This window comes from Lichenostomus cassidix, chromosome 1 (genome assembly GCF_008360975.1).
Source record: "Lichenostomus cassidix isolate B80296 chromosome 1, HeHo_3.0, whole genome shotgun sequence".
Taxonomy (NCBI): Eukaryota; Metazoa; Chordata; class Aves; order Passeriformes; family Meliphagidae; genus Lichenostomus; species Lichenostomus cassidix.
In genome coordinates this window covers 80,891,360-80,905,146 of record NC_139479.1, presented here as the reverse complement: position 1 = coordinate 80,905,146, position 13,787 = coordinate 80,891,360, and the positions used below count along the sequence as shown (strand labels likewise).

Genomic DNA, 13,787 nt, shown 5'->3' with positions numbered 1-13,787 from the left:
CCAATTTCTTAAGTGCTTCAGAGCCTGCCCTGGTACTTTACAGGGTAAAAAGAAGAAGTGACAATCAATTTTCTCCCTCAGAGCTGTAATTGAAGCTGTTGCCCCTTGCATGAACCCAGACAGAGCTGGGAAAGGACTGATGTCACCACTCCCTTAGAGGAAGGAGAAGCACTCCCTCAATGGGAGCTCCCACGCGCGGGCACTGTGAGCCAGCTCCTGCCTGGATCCCAGGCTAATGGCTTTCAGAACGAGCAGTGGGCACTGAGAGCCAGCTCCTGTGAGCTCCCAGCATAATGGCTTTCAGAATAAGCAACCACCTCGTCCCAGTTTGTGGTACCTGGCAGGCATCCCGCTCAGCATCAGCAGGCTGGCTCCAACTGGAAGGGGTCTGAGTCACTTTCATCCTCTGGGGTTAGGATGGATTTGGAAATACATTAATTTGTGGGACAAAAAAGACAAAAACAAACAAACTCAAAACCCCCGGGATTAATACTTTAATCTGGTTTTTGTTTTGTGTAGGCCCTGGGGCAGCACGAGGGAGGCCTAAAGGAGCTTAAGGGAAGCAATTGATACCTTTTTCCCTCATCTCCTCTGTGTGTGTGTGTGTGTGTGTGTGTTTAGGCACACTGCATCCAGAGTCCCATATAACCAATGGGTTAAAATTAGTATAGCTCAGGCCTGATCTAACTTGCACTGCTTGTGCCTAAGATATGTTTTTAATGCAACATACTTAAAACATTGCCAGCTCAGAAGCTGGAATAATTCAGGCTTCAGGAGGTCTGTTCCTGCCTCACTTGAGTAAAATTAATCATGCCTGCTTAAACAAGGCTTTGTATAATTTTCATCAGTCATTTAAACACCACTTGCATTGAACTTTAACATGTTTTTAAGTAGGTGAGTCATGAAACACCAGCATACTAGAAAAGAGAGACTCTAAGGTAAACCCAAAGAACAGGAGAGTGTAAAGTGAGAAAATGCCACTTCCTACATTTTTCATATCATCTGAGGATACAGAGGGATATATTAGGGTGAGTAAATCAGACCACTCATTCCAAATTCGACTCCATTATCTCTGACATGACTCCAAGACAGAGTTAACTGAGTAGATCCACGTTACTTCAGCAGTCCAAAGGTCCTCAAAACTAATTTCTGACTACAAGCCTAGCTTGGATTTCCCTTTTGTTTCTGACAGCTTCATAAAAAAGCCTAAAACAGTGGCTTGCTTCCTTCGATTCATTGCTTGTTGTGCAAAAGATCAGCAGGATTTCTTTACTCATCTACTACTGAGAAACTACTGCCAACAAAATACTTTATTTGAGAATGCAAAAATGTTTTATTACAAAGAGGTAAAATCCTACTGTTTCAATAGGCAGGACTCAAAAGAATTTTCTGGGGACTTGACATCTCCCATGCACTGTGACATGCATCTAACTGGGGATAAGGTCCATTTTATGACAATACTGTTTTACAGCATCCTCCTGGATGTGGTTTGCTCCTCTAGCAGTCATTACCAGGAACTGTCTGAGGCATTCAGCTGTGACCTATGGCCAAAAGAAAACTATAAAAAATAATCTCCTGCTTCCCACTCAGAATCTTCAATCTAGCTTTAATAGTCTCCTTTTCTTCTCTCTATTATGAAAGAAACCTTTCCAATTCACCAAGAAACCTTTGCCATTCACTCTAGTTCTGTCATGAAAACCTACATCTAGGCCCCTGATGTGTGATTTGCCACATCACCTGGCCTCTTTTTGACTGCTGAGTCCCCTTCCACTCTCAGAGAGAGCATCTAATCCAAAAGAAATCTTTACAACATTGGCTTCTTATTATGGGCTTCATCTGTCCATCTTCAGAAAAGTCTGAGTGCTTGGTTCCTCCATTCAATACTTCAATTCAAAAATGTATCTCCTGGGTTTTCTTTTTCCACGCTTCTCTCTCCACTGAAAGTTTTTTGGGGTGGCAAGAACACCTGATGAGTTATCTTGTACAGGAGTATCCATCTGCCCTTCCCTGAAATGCCTTTAGCTTCTCTGCTTCTAAACCCTCTCCAAAAAATGTCTTTGAGCAGGTCCATGCATCCCATGACACCAATCATACTTCCCCAAACCAGGATGTTACTCCTTGTGTCAGATAGGAAGAAGCTGCTACACACATTGCCAAATATTGTTAGATAAGCAGCAGATGCAGAAATAGCACTGGAAAGTCTGCTCACAAAAGAACCATCATTGTGTGAAAAATAACACTGATGTTTCTTTCAGTCTCTTTCAAGTACAAGTGAGGATAAGCCCAACTGGCTGCAAATAATTAAATCAAACATTGGAAATTTCTGCATGTTTCAAGCAGGACTAGACAAAAGAAGAGATGAAGGAACTCAGAGGAGAACTGGTTGATTGTAGACGCTTGGGAAGATCCTGTGCCTGTCAAATGGGCAAACAGCCCTTCCAATTGTTTAAAGTAAAGTCAGCATCAGACTGGGATGCAGATTGCTTCCCTCTGGGCATTGAGCAATCCTGCTGACTGCTGACCCTCTCAGGGCCTGGAACACATGCAGGTTTTAAGCCCAGCTTTGCTGCTGTCACTTCTCTTTGACACTGGAAGAGTTATGTTAACCATGCTAGGGGAGAACAGATCTGTTCTCAGATTACTGCAGAGCTAGCATCCACGGAGAGAAAAGAAGTTCGTTTACCTTTATTTTTGTGCGTTTAGTAAAGAGTGTAACAATAGAGGGAAAATGCCTGGATCAGCTAATGACCACCTGGCTCATGGAAATGGAAAGCCTTGCATAACTGTTAAAACGTCATCATTGTTTTAGCTAAATTATAGAAAATTATTGGAACTCTCTAAGTTACCTGGATAATCTAAAGCACATGATCTGTTTTCTCCCTTGAACATTTCTACTATGAACATCTAAATTCCTAAAAACAATGGACACTCACTTTTCAATTCAGATGGCTGTCTTTTTTTTGTATATTTTAATGCTTATGTGTAAACTCTAAAATTTTTCAGACATCTGGCTACTGTATAATAAATAGTCGTGTGATATTAACCACCTCTTCTAATGACAAGGTGAAAGTTAAATTTTATTTTTCTAGCAGTACTTACCTTGAATATCATCATTGAATGTACAGTATCTATTGCGGTATTTATCGAGGAGCCGAAAAGCATTAGCATTGGCAAAATCTTCAAACTGGATCAGACAATTCATGCCATACCTGCAAGTTAAAGGGCAATTTAAAATGGATACATATATTTACATCACACAGGACAAGATTTGCACCTTTTACCAAGACAATGTAGCTAGGGACTCTAGTGCAGAAATAAAATACCATCAGAGAAATGCAGCACAGTAACAGCAAATAGGATCACATCCATCCCAAGGTCCACATATACAGAAATGTGGAGTCACCAGGAATAAATTGTATTTATAATTCAAATGGGTTCTTCATAGTATACTTATATACCTATATATATATATATATCTTTGGACTTTTGATATGAGGAATTTTCAGTGGTATATTTGCAGAGGAGCTTCTCAAAGAAAAGGAGATTCTCTTTCTATTGCAACTGCCCCAAAGTAATAAAGCAAATCTGACTGCAAAGGGGACACCACCAAGGGCCCACTTCAAATGTAGGTGGCCAAGAGATGAGAAAAAATCTGCTTGTAGGAACCCATGGTGTGAATGTTTCACAGTGGGACGGAGCGGTTCATGGTGTGATTTCACAGCCACACTTCTGTGCTTTGGGAACGTTTCTCTCCACTGAGTTGTGTAGCAGGAAACCAACAAGCAATGACAGCTAGTGACCTGTAGAGTGAAAAGGCAGGAGATAATTGCAAACTTTCCATAATTGTCCAGTAATTTCAAGCAATTTCAAGGGCAAATATGACCAGAGTATAAACTGGGTAATATTCAGACTGCTCCATATCTATACATATTCAGCAGTTTGTATGACTCTAGGCTGCATTAAAGCTTCGTAAATAAGATCTAAAAGGGCCATAAGTACTCATTTCTCACACATCAATGTGATAGGGCAGTGAGAGAAGCTTAGGGAATGAGCAATGCAACTACCAGCAACCTCTGGGCTGCAGGCAGGTGAAGGGGCTATAAATAGCAGCACTTTGTTAGAGGTAGCATCACCTTACATGTCTCCTATTCAGACTTTCCTCCCTTGCACTGAAATCTGAGGCAGAACACCCCTGCTTTAGCCTAGAAATTGATACTGGATAAAACATGCTTCATTTGAGAACTGTGGCTCCTGTTGTGAAAAGGTCTTTTCATGGCACTCACAGTGTGGGTAGTCAGGCTCTCCTAGAAGGGCCTTGAATTTTTTATTATTATTATTTTCCACTTCAAGTATATCTGTCAGTAAGAAGACAATGATAAGCACATGCATTGTGCTCCTTTGTTTTTCCGTCATGAGAAATTCTTGTTTGATAAATCCCCTGGTCTCAAAAAGGGACAAGGGCTGGCTCTAACACTTGTATCCCATTTTCTGTGTTTCGTTTTAGAAAAGGACCACAATGGGGACAGAGGGGTAATGGTTTTAAACTAAGATGGTAAATTCAAACTACATATAAAGAAAAAGTTTTTATAACGAGAGTGGTTAAAGACTGATGCAGGTTGCCCACAGAGGTGATGGATACCCCATCCCTGGTAACATTCAGTGTAGGGGTAGATGGGGCTTTGACCAACCTGCTCTGGTTAAAGACTGGTTTACTAATGGATGTTCCTCTTATTCATCATTTGAATGTGTAAGGAAAACATGGCTAAGAGGGAGATGACACAGCATCCAGAACATCTGCTAATATCGCACAGCAAATAATTAGCCAATCTTTATGCAACTTCTGTTGCTATAGGAACTATTTCTCTAACACTATTCTTATTTATTGGTGTCACCAAGGAGGTAACATTACTGACTTGCTTAACAAAATCAATGATCTCAGCCAGTGTTAATGTACGTGTGAGCAGCTCTGTGAATTCTTTCCTCACTTCACATTTGTGGTCTGTAGCATGGGACAGTGCACAAGTTACTTCTATTTTTGTCTTTGATCCCTGTTTATTAAGCAGAGCACAAGAGAAGTATGGTGGCCCATAAACACTTCCTTTCTCTTTCTGCACCTCAGTATGACAGGACAGTGCTGCAATGCAAGCTCTTCTCAATAAGGTATTTTTTTAAGTCTGTTTTCTTTCCCCTGCAATATGTCCACCGAGCTTTTTAAAGTGTGAACTCAATTTTTGAGCTTATGTGAGCCTTTGCATAATGTGAGAAGTAAAGTTTTCAATAGTAAAGACCACAAATTGGTCATGGTAAGACCTGATGACTGGGTGCTTTGAATGAAAGAACCAAGTATTTCAGACTCACAGTTAAAGATGGGAATCTCAGATGATGATCTTAGTCCTCCAGGGCTACTCACCTTACTGAGGTTTTGAGAGAAATTTGAAGAACTTGTGCTACTCTAAATCACTGAAATTAAACAGTTAGGCAGCTGATTTACTGAGTTGTCATAGAAATCCTCCAGTTAATCTCACTGCTTTTTCCTGCGATACTTTGGCCACTGTGTGCAATACTCTATCAATCATAGGGTGATCAGAGCAGGCTAAGGATAAACCTAGCAAGGAGTTTGAGCAAAGCATGTGCAGTAAGATCCTTGTAAGCATCAACATGATGCATCAGTTGCACTCTGCCTCCCCCACTGCACAGAACAGCATAGCTTCTTGATATCTGTGTAATTCCTTTCATCCCAAAGGAATTCAGAGCACTGTACAAAGAATGTTTGGGTAGCATCCAAAAGTAAAATATAGTCATCTTGGGACTGGAGCACAGAAGTCTTTTAACGTGCAACAATGCTAAGAAAAAGAACAGGTCAGGTAAGAAGGTGGAGAATACTACTTCTCCACCAAGGGAAAGGGAAAGAGTGTCCTGAGAAGGGGAAAGGGTGTCCTGAGAGCTGCTCTGTGTACTGGAATTCAGCCAATAAAATGTAGTGCAGAATGGATTTCTTCCACTAATTTTACACATCTAAAAGTTGATTGTGTATCTCAGACCACAGACAGAAAGGGCACATCCAACAGCAACTTCTTTGAACTAGTCTAAGTGGAAAATGGAAGTAGCTATCTCTGGAGATGCTTCTTTCTTCACTCTCTGTGAAGACATACTTTAGGACGATCAACTTTAATTTAGATATTTAACTTTAGACACCTAAATTAGGAGAGATAATCTAGTATTATATAATAATCACAATCAGGAAGATCTGGTTGGGAAGATCTTAAATAAATGTCATGCACTGGCTTATCACCCTTCCACTGCAATGCTATGCTTCCCTTCAACGTTTGCAATTTCTTTGCTGACCTCTGCAGAAGTTGCCCTGCTCCATCCCTTGTGTACAGTATCCAAGTGGTCCCCTGTCAGCAAAACTAGAAATACTTGAGGATGAAGTAAATTATACTGGCCAGTCTTCACCCATCATGATGTTTTTAAAATGAAAACTGGATTTTGACAAAACTGATTTTGCAAAATTGTGATTCATTGGAAACATTGTATTTCCCACTAAGAACCCAAAATTAATTAATTCCTTCAGAAGAAACATTTTTAATGAGGTCTGCTTTTGTTGAACCAGGTAAGAAATTTTGCTGTTTAACCTGTGACATCTGATATGAATGCAGTCCCAGTAGGTACTCATATATGTGCTGTCTATAGGTGCAGGATGCCTTTTAGCAGAAAACCTGATTGTAAAGTGAGGATTTGAACAAAGATCTCTGAAGACCCCCTCAGAGACATTTAAATATTCTTAAATTTGCAGCTAGAATTGGTGCTGGTCCTGCAGAGAGATCTTGCAAACTGTTGTGATAGGAGGAGACTCCTGAGGTCAGTCTGCTTGGCTTGTTGTCAGTTCTCATAGATTCCTCCACCGATCCATGTGACTCATCTCCTAACTTTCAGCTGAGAGCCTGAAGGAGATTTGGAAGCCAAGATCAGCAGGTCACATCAGGACTGAATGTTTTCCAGTTCAGGAAAGGCATAGCCAGCTAAGGTTGGCTCTCTCCAGCAATCTCATCCTGACTGTCAATGACTCATCTTCTCTAGGGCATTCTATCATCTCCTCGGCATCTGGGAAATGAGTAGTTAAACAGCCAGGATCTGACTGCCTTCATCTAAAAGAAAAGCTCAAATGTAGACTATCAGGGTTTCACTCTGACAAGGTACATTGAAACATAGCAAGTGCCACTATCCAGTGTAGTTTCTTCCATTCCCCAGTTCTTTCTCTCCTTTTCAAAACAGGAGGATTGTACTTTTTGAATGATTTTGTGTTCAAAGTGTTCCCATTCCTTTTGGGCACACTGCAGTGTGCATTTCATGGGATCTCTGCAGTTCCATGTGTCCTTGTGGAACTGGAGCTTTCCCCTCAGCATGAGTCATTCTTACATTTGTAGGCTGTCAAAAAGGATGCTTGGACAGAGGTGTTTTTGAAACAATTCAGACATGCTGAAACTTGTAACTGGTTACACTAAAAGAGTCATTATTTAATACTGTCACCATGTCTCCTGTTGGCTGCCAGACCACCATCTGGGGATTCTGTTCTCTGCCACCTCTGGAATTAATTTACCCATTTTGTAGAATTGGAAACAAAAAGATATACTTTGTTGGTTCTTTCTTGTCCAAAAAAATTCACTGGTCTTCTGTGGCAAAGATTACATTGCTGTCTCATGAGTTTGCTTATTTTGTGGTTTTGTGCCATAAATAATTATGACCCAAATTCTGGCTCTGATACCTTGTACAAATCTTCTTATGAAAATAGCCTTACTGGGAAATGCTTTAAGAATGGTCCCATGCACTCATTTTAGTCCAATCTCCAGCCTTTGCAGAGCAAATCTTGTACAAACAGTACTTTCAATGAAACAATATACTATTGATTAAAATAATAGTACAGTCACCCTAATGAAGGATGACTCTAGGAGGTAAACACATATAATATTACAAGTATACAAGTCTATTGTAAAAATTATCACCTGAAAATCTTTATTAAGAAGTGATCCAATTTCCTGGGAAACACACAAACATAGGATTCATGCTTTGTTTATTGCTGTGCTGTTGTTCTAGTACTGTTACTATTGACCTGGACCTACACAGAACCCCTGGGATGTGCTAAGAGGAAGGATGCTGTTAGCAAATTCTGGATCCCCTGCAGAGGATGATACACATTTCTCTTGGATGACCACTTGGCACAAGTGGTGGAAGAGAGCATAAATCCCAGAAAAGAAGGCAGATGCTTTCCTGATGACATTGCTTTTAGCTCCTTTCTTCAAGAGACTTCTCAGTTGCCTAAATAATCTCATAATGCAACCTTTTTCTTTCATCCTCATTTGTATGTACCTCTTTGAGTTCATCCAGACTCATTATAAGCCATGAGGTCAGAGAGGAAAAAATTCATGAGGCAGCAGTTATCATTTAAGAAGCATCTGACCAAAACTTCCCAAGTCAGTACTTTAAGGGTGGCCTGAGGACCTGTGCAATGCCTTTGATGACCAGGATCAAAAAGGCATGTTTTTTTGACAATGAGGAGGGAGTAGAATACTTTCCTACATGTATGAAAAAAATGTATTTGCAAGATCCAGTTCCTTTACGGAAAGAATCACAAGAAGGAAGTTCCAGTCTTTGTCTGAATTTAAGATTTTATAGCACTGCTTTGAGCTATTCATGACGCAAGGAATTTGCTTTGAGGAGCTCCAATTCCTTTTCATAGTCTTAGATAAAGCCAGGCAGAGAAGAAACAAATTGTCCTTGCCTGTGTCATCATCTTATTGATGCTTGAAACATCAGCAACCAAAATTCTGATTTCCAATAAAACTAAATTTTCTGTAAAGAAGCCCATCATCAGAAAAATATCATGCTTGGCAAGTGATAGGCATCTAGGACTGGAAAAACAAAGTCCACTCAAGCAAGTAAAACAACACTAGAACCTGAGTCTGTCTGGTGTCCTGAGGCCAATCTTACCATTAAATTGTTAGTATGATACTTGGCAGACTTCTGGTCAGACCAGCAGTACTCTGCCATACAATTCCTGGCCACAGGCTAGTGGAGAAGGACTTGCAGGTATTGCTGGATGGAGAACTGAACATGAGCCAACAGTGTGCTCTCCCAGCCCAGAACGCAACTGTGTGGGCAGCAGGGAGAGGGAGGGGATTCTGTCCCTCATGAGACCCATCTTGGATCCAGCATCCATCTCTGGGGCCTCCAACACAAGAAGGATGTGGATGTGTTGGAGCAGGTCCAGAGGAGGCCATGAAGATGATCAGAGGGCTGGAGAACCTCTCCTGTTGAAGACAGGCTGAGGGAGCTGGGGTTGTTCAGCCTGGAGAAGAGAAGGCTCCAGGGAGACCTTAGAGCCAATACAAAATTAGGAACTCTGGGTCCTGGGTTTAGAAATCCCATGCTAGGGAGCTGCATCACAAACCCAACAGGACCTGCTGCCTGCCTCACCATCATCCTAGGCTACAGACAATTCTTAACATTGGTTAGGAGTCTCACTGGGTTTCTGTCAACATAAGCATAGCTACCACACTCTGAGGCACAGAGCCTGCTGTGGATTCAATGACTGCTGCATCAATAAAAGTGACCTTTGAAGCACACAGATATCAGGAGATCCCAGAATTGTACATTTTTGGAAACTGGGGGATATGCTAAGGATTGCTATTCTCAGTCATATGCCTGGGCATCTGCTATGAGCTACGGTTAGAAACAGGATAAGGGGCAAGATGAAATTAAGACTGATTACAAAGTTCTTGGGAAAAAACTCCCTTGAAAGTTCATAGTCAACTTTCATTATATTCTTTACAGAAGGAAAAAACTCCAAACAACCATTTTGCACATCCTATCTTATGACTTCCAAGCAGTAAGACCAGCACTAATGGCTGCTATGGCCATTCTAGTGCTAGTGTTTTTATGCAAAATGACATCATTCTGCTAGCAGTTGGTTTGATGAAGGGCTGCAGCTGGAGCTACAAGGCTTCTCAGGAGCAGAGCATAAGCAGCAGATGGAACCATATTAGTGCTGACCCTCAGGTGTAGCCTTGAGCTGCCCTCTGGCACACAACCAGGAACAGAGCCTCACCCTGTGCCTTCTGCACAAAAAGAGCTTCTCCAGCTGCATCTTTCTGAATCTGCTGTGGTAAATCTGGCACAGGTGGAAAAGCTCAGACAGAAAGCCTAGAGCAGAGGGCTTTGTGACATCTGTAACTGTGTTACACCAAAGAATTTGAACTCAAGGTAATAAAAGCTAAAGTGATCCTTAGCAGCACATCTGGAGCTCAATCATTCCTCAGCAGCAGAAAATCAAGCTAATGAAACCTAAATATTGTTCCTTGACTTAAAATATCATCCAGTGTCTTAACGCAGATTACAAATGCTGGCTGATGATCTTATCCCACATCAAGCTGGGATATTGCACAGCTGGGGTGGCTCTTCCCATTGCCTTCACTTCTCCCTCATGAATGGTGTCAGAGTCCCTCTGGCCATGGTAACTGGGGCAGATGGGCAAGGAGAATATCCACCTTGTATTCCCATGAGGGCTGGAGCTGTTCTACATGACCAGCCCTGCCAGGGCACTAGTGATGGTGTGCAGGACTCCTAACACACACAGGTGCTGGGGAGTGACTTTGGGTGTTAGCAGTGTATGCAAGGGCTTTTTGAAGCCTATCAATGCCTAGAAACCTAAGTCTTATCTTTCAGGATCAATTAGTCAAGTTAACTAGAGCATGTGAAGAAATAACATGCAGGGACCTGTACTGGTGATTTTGTTTCTGAAAGGTGCTGGTGGATTTGTGATCCATGACCCTGCTGAAACACAGGTGGTTTCTTTTCAAAAAGGTTCTGATTGTTGGAGAGCCTGACTCGGTAATTTTGTGGGTAAAAGCACTGGGAAGGCATTAGGCAAAGAGAAATCAGGTATGGAACAAACACAAGGAAAAATAAACTCAGCAGAGGTACTGTCTTTCTTTTCCCACTTGAGAAATGGAACACTCGATTTCCTGATGCCTTCTGTGCTCTGCCTTATGGCCCAGGCTGACAGAAAGCTCATTCCCCTGGTCACTCTGTTAATAAGCACTGATGGGAAAGGAAAGGGGAGTGAAGTTGTGACAGGTTAATGAGGCTTCTGCGACACGGTTTGCTGGCGTGGGGAACTGCACCTTGTAGAGTCTCAGGCTGCAAGTTCCACATCTGCCAGCCAGTGACTGAGGCTAGAGCTCAAAATGGAGGCTGGAGTTCTGGACAGGCCATCCATTGGTATGTCTGGCCCATTGGAGCCACCAAGCTGTGTTGTAGCTTCATGATGAAAGTTACAGAAGGAGTAATTTGATCAGATAGTCAAGCCCCAGAAATTCAGAGGTTAATTAATATTAATATCAATATAAGTATTAATAATAATAATAAATTATTATTATTATTATTGCAATCATTCTTGGATGCTTTAGGTGAATGCTTATTTCACACTTAAGAAGTGTACCAGGTTAAGACTGACTTGTCCTTTGCCACAGTAACTGAGCAGAGGGAAAACGGAAGCAGTGCATTTTCCCATGTGAAGCATATTGCTGCTCACTGTGAGAAAACAGCAATTTCTCAGGCTGCTTCATTGAGACACAGGTAGGCTCAATGTGCCAAGTTTTGCATGTACTTGCTGGCCAAGAGGAGCAAAAGGCATAGCTTAGAGCTGTTGTTAAAGAGCTTAGTCATTTCACATGTTTTAGGTGGAAGAGTAATGAACGGCGGTTTAGGCAGCAGGAAAACACAGGAATTTATCCAGCTGTTTCAAAAACAGGTTTGCTTTCTAAAGTTGCCCAGGGTGCCCACACTTTATTTCAGAATATTGCAACTGCTAACTCTGAAGCCTCTAGTGCACTCCTCGTTTCATTACTAGGTGGATATTATGAGACCAGAAGCACTTTCTACTGACTGAATGAGTCTCCACCAACAGAAATTTGACATCTGTTTGATATTATTATTCCATTAGAAGATTAAATCTTCACTCCCCTGGCTTTTTTGTGGGCTCTGACACATTCCACTTTAGTGATAAATGTCTCTTGAGCCAGCAGTGATTTGACAGGGTGGGAGGTACTCCTGCAGAGGAACTGGCAAATGGTTTCCATGACAAGCTAAAGGACCCTCAGAAAGTAGACAGAATTTCTGCATGAATATCAAGATTAAAAGGAAACCCTCAAATTGCAAGGAATTTGTGGCAACCCTAAGGTTCCTCCCCAGACTGAATTTGCACATGACATTACAGACTTGCATAAGACATTGCAGCAGCTCATACTCACAGGTTGCCTCATAAGTGGAAGCAGGCTACAATAAAGCAGCATGTTCTTGACCTTCTGAACAATTTCTGCTTCCTTTTGTAATGGAAGTGAGAGCTCCTACTGGGTTGAATCCAATCATTTCAGTGGAAATTTGAGACCGAATGAACCTGTTTTGTATGAGTTTGCCAAACCCAGGCTGATAGCAGGATTATTCACCAGCCCAGAGAGCACAAGGATCACACCCCAACAATGCTTTAGAGTATACTGGTGGTCAGGATGATAATACAGGGTAATGGATCTCCAAGTATTTTACAGATGTGAATGGAGAAGTGAAAAGCAGAATTTCCCAGCCCCACTTTGCTAAGAACTTTCGGGGGGCTTACTGTGTTCAAGGAATTCATCCTGGTTAAGGGAAATAGAAAAGCTGGGACAGGGGCCCCAGGAACTTGATTACCAGTACTTGGATGAAAGCATTAGACATGACTTCATTGCCTCTCAAGATAAGAGTTCATTGTTTCAATGGTCTTCCTTCAACATGGAGATTAGCTAATGCAAGCTAAACACAGGAAAATAACAGCCAATCCTTCCTCTCCAACAGCAAGCACAGAAAAGGCATATTGTCTTTAGTGGGTGCAATGAGCTTTGCATTTAACACCACAAGTGTAAATCAGAGCCAAATTTATGATGGCTGAGACCATCATCTGCATTCTCATTCTATTGTTCCCATTCTATCAACGCCAACACTGCAACACGCCCCCGGTCTTCTGGCCAGAAGAAAGCAGGATAAGGTTTCCCTGAAGGATTAATTAGTGACTACAATCAAAATAAACAAAACCCCCACAAACCACCCTGATGACTGTTAAATCTTTTCTGCTAGTCTCTTGTGATTTCCTAGTTGTATTTTACCAGTTTTCTAGCCTCTAAGAATTTCTTCCCACAGATAATGCACGAAGCATCTAACATAATACTACAATGTAATCAAGTGACATTTCAGTCAAGCTTCTTTATCAAATATAATGAAGGTTGAGCTGTGACTGAATGGTCCTCTGCATTTCTGCCCCTATTTCCTCCACCCACAGCCAGCTGGGCAGTCACACTGTGCAAACACATCCTTCTCAGTGGATGGGTAAGTGCTGTCATCAGACACTGGTCATGGTGCCTCCTACCTCCCGGGAGACAGAGGGAAGTGCGAGTTAATGACACATGTACCACCCACTCCCTCCCATTTGTGCAGGAACACACACACACAGCTGGCTGGAGACACGGACAGAGGGAGGATCAAACATAGCTCCTTCACTGGGAAGAAAAGACAGGCAGCAGCTTGGCAATCAGGCAGAGAGTGCAGCTCTCTGCTGCTCCTTATCAGTATCATCTGTGCCTTTAGGAAAGGCAAAAAAAAAAGCTGCTTAGGAGCTGGGAGTTTTCCAAATATGAGTCTTTTTTTCCTTAACAATTGTCCTCACTTTCCTTCTTATGATAATTTCTCCAGATAGTCATGGA

The 13,787-nt window shown here is 41.8% G+C and overlaps 1 protein-coding gene across 3 annotated transcripts in view; it reads right to left on the bottom strand.

Moving 5' to 3' along the window:
* The window catches only part of ME3 (malic enzyme 3), a 117,925-nt gene that overhangs the window by 12,397 nt on the left and 91,741 nt on the right, over positions 1–13,787 (bottom strand). For all 3 annotated transcript variants that reach the window (XM_085065633.1, XM_085065640.1, XM_085065636.1), the window contains one exon: positions 3,100–3,209. In XM_085065633.1, coding sequence (XP_084921759.1) covers positions 3,100–3,209 — 110 coding nt within the window. The remainder of the gene's footprint in view (positions 1–3,099; positions 3,210–13,787) is intronic.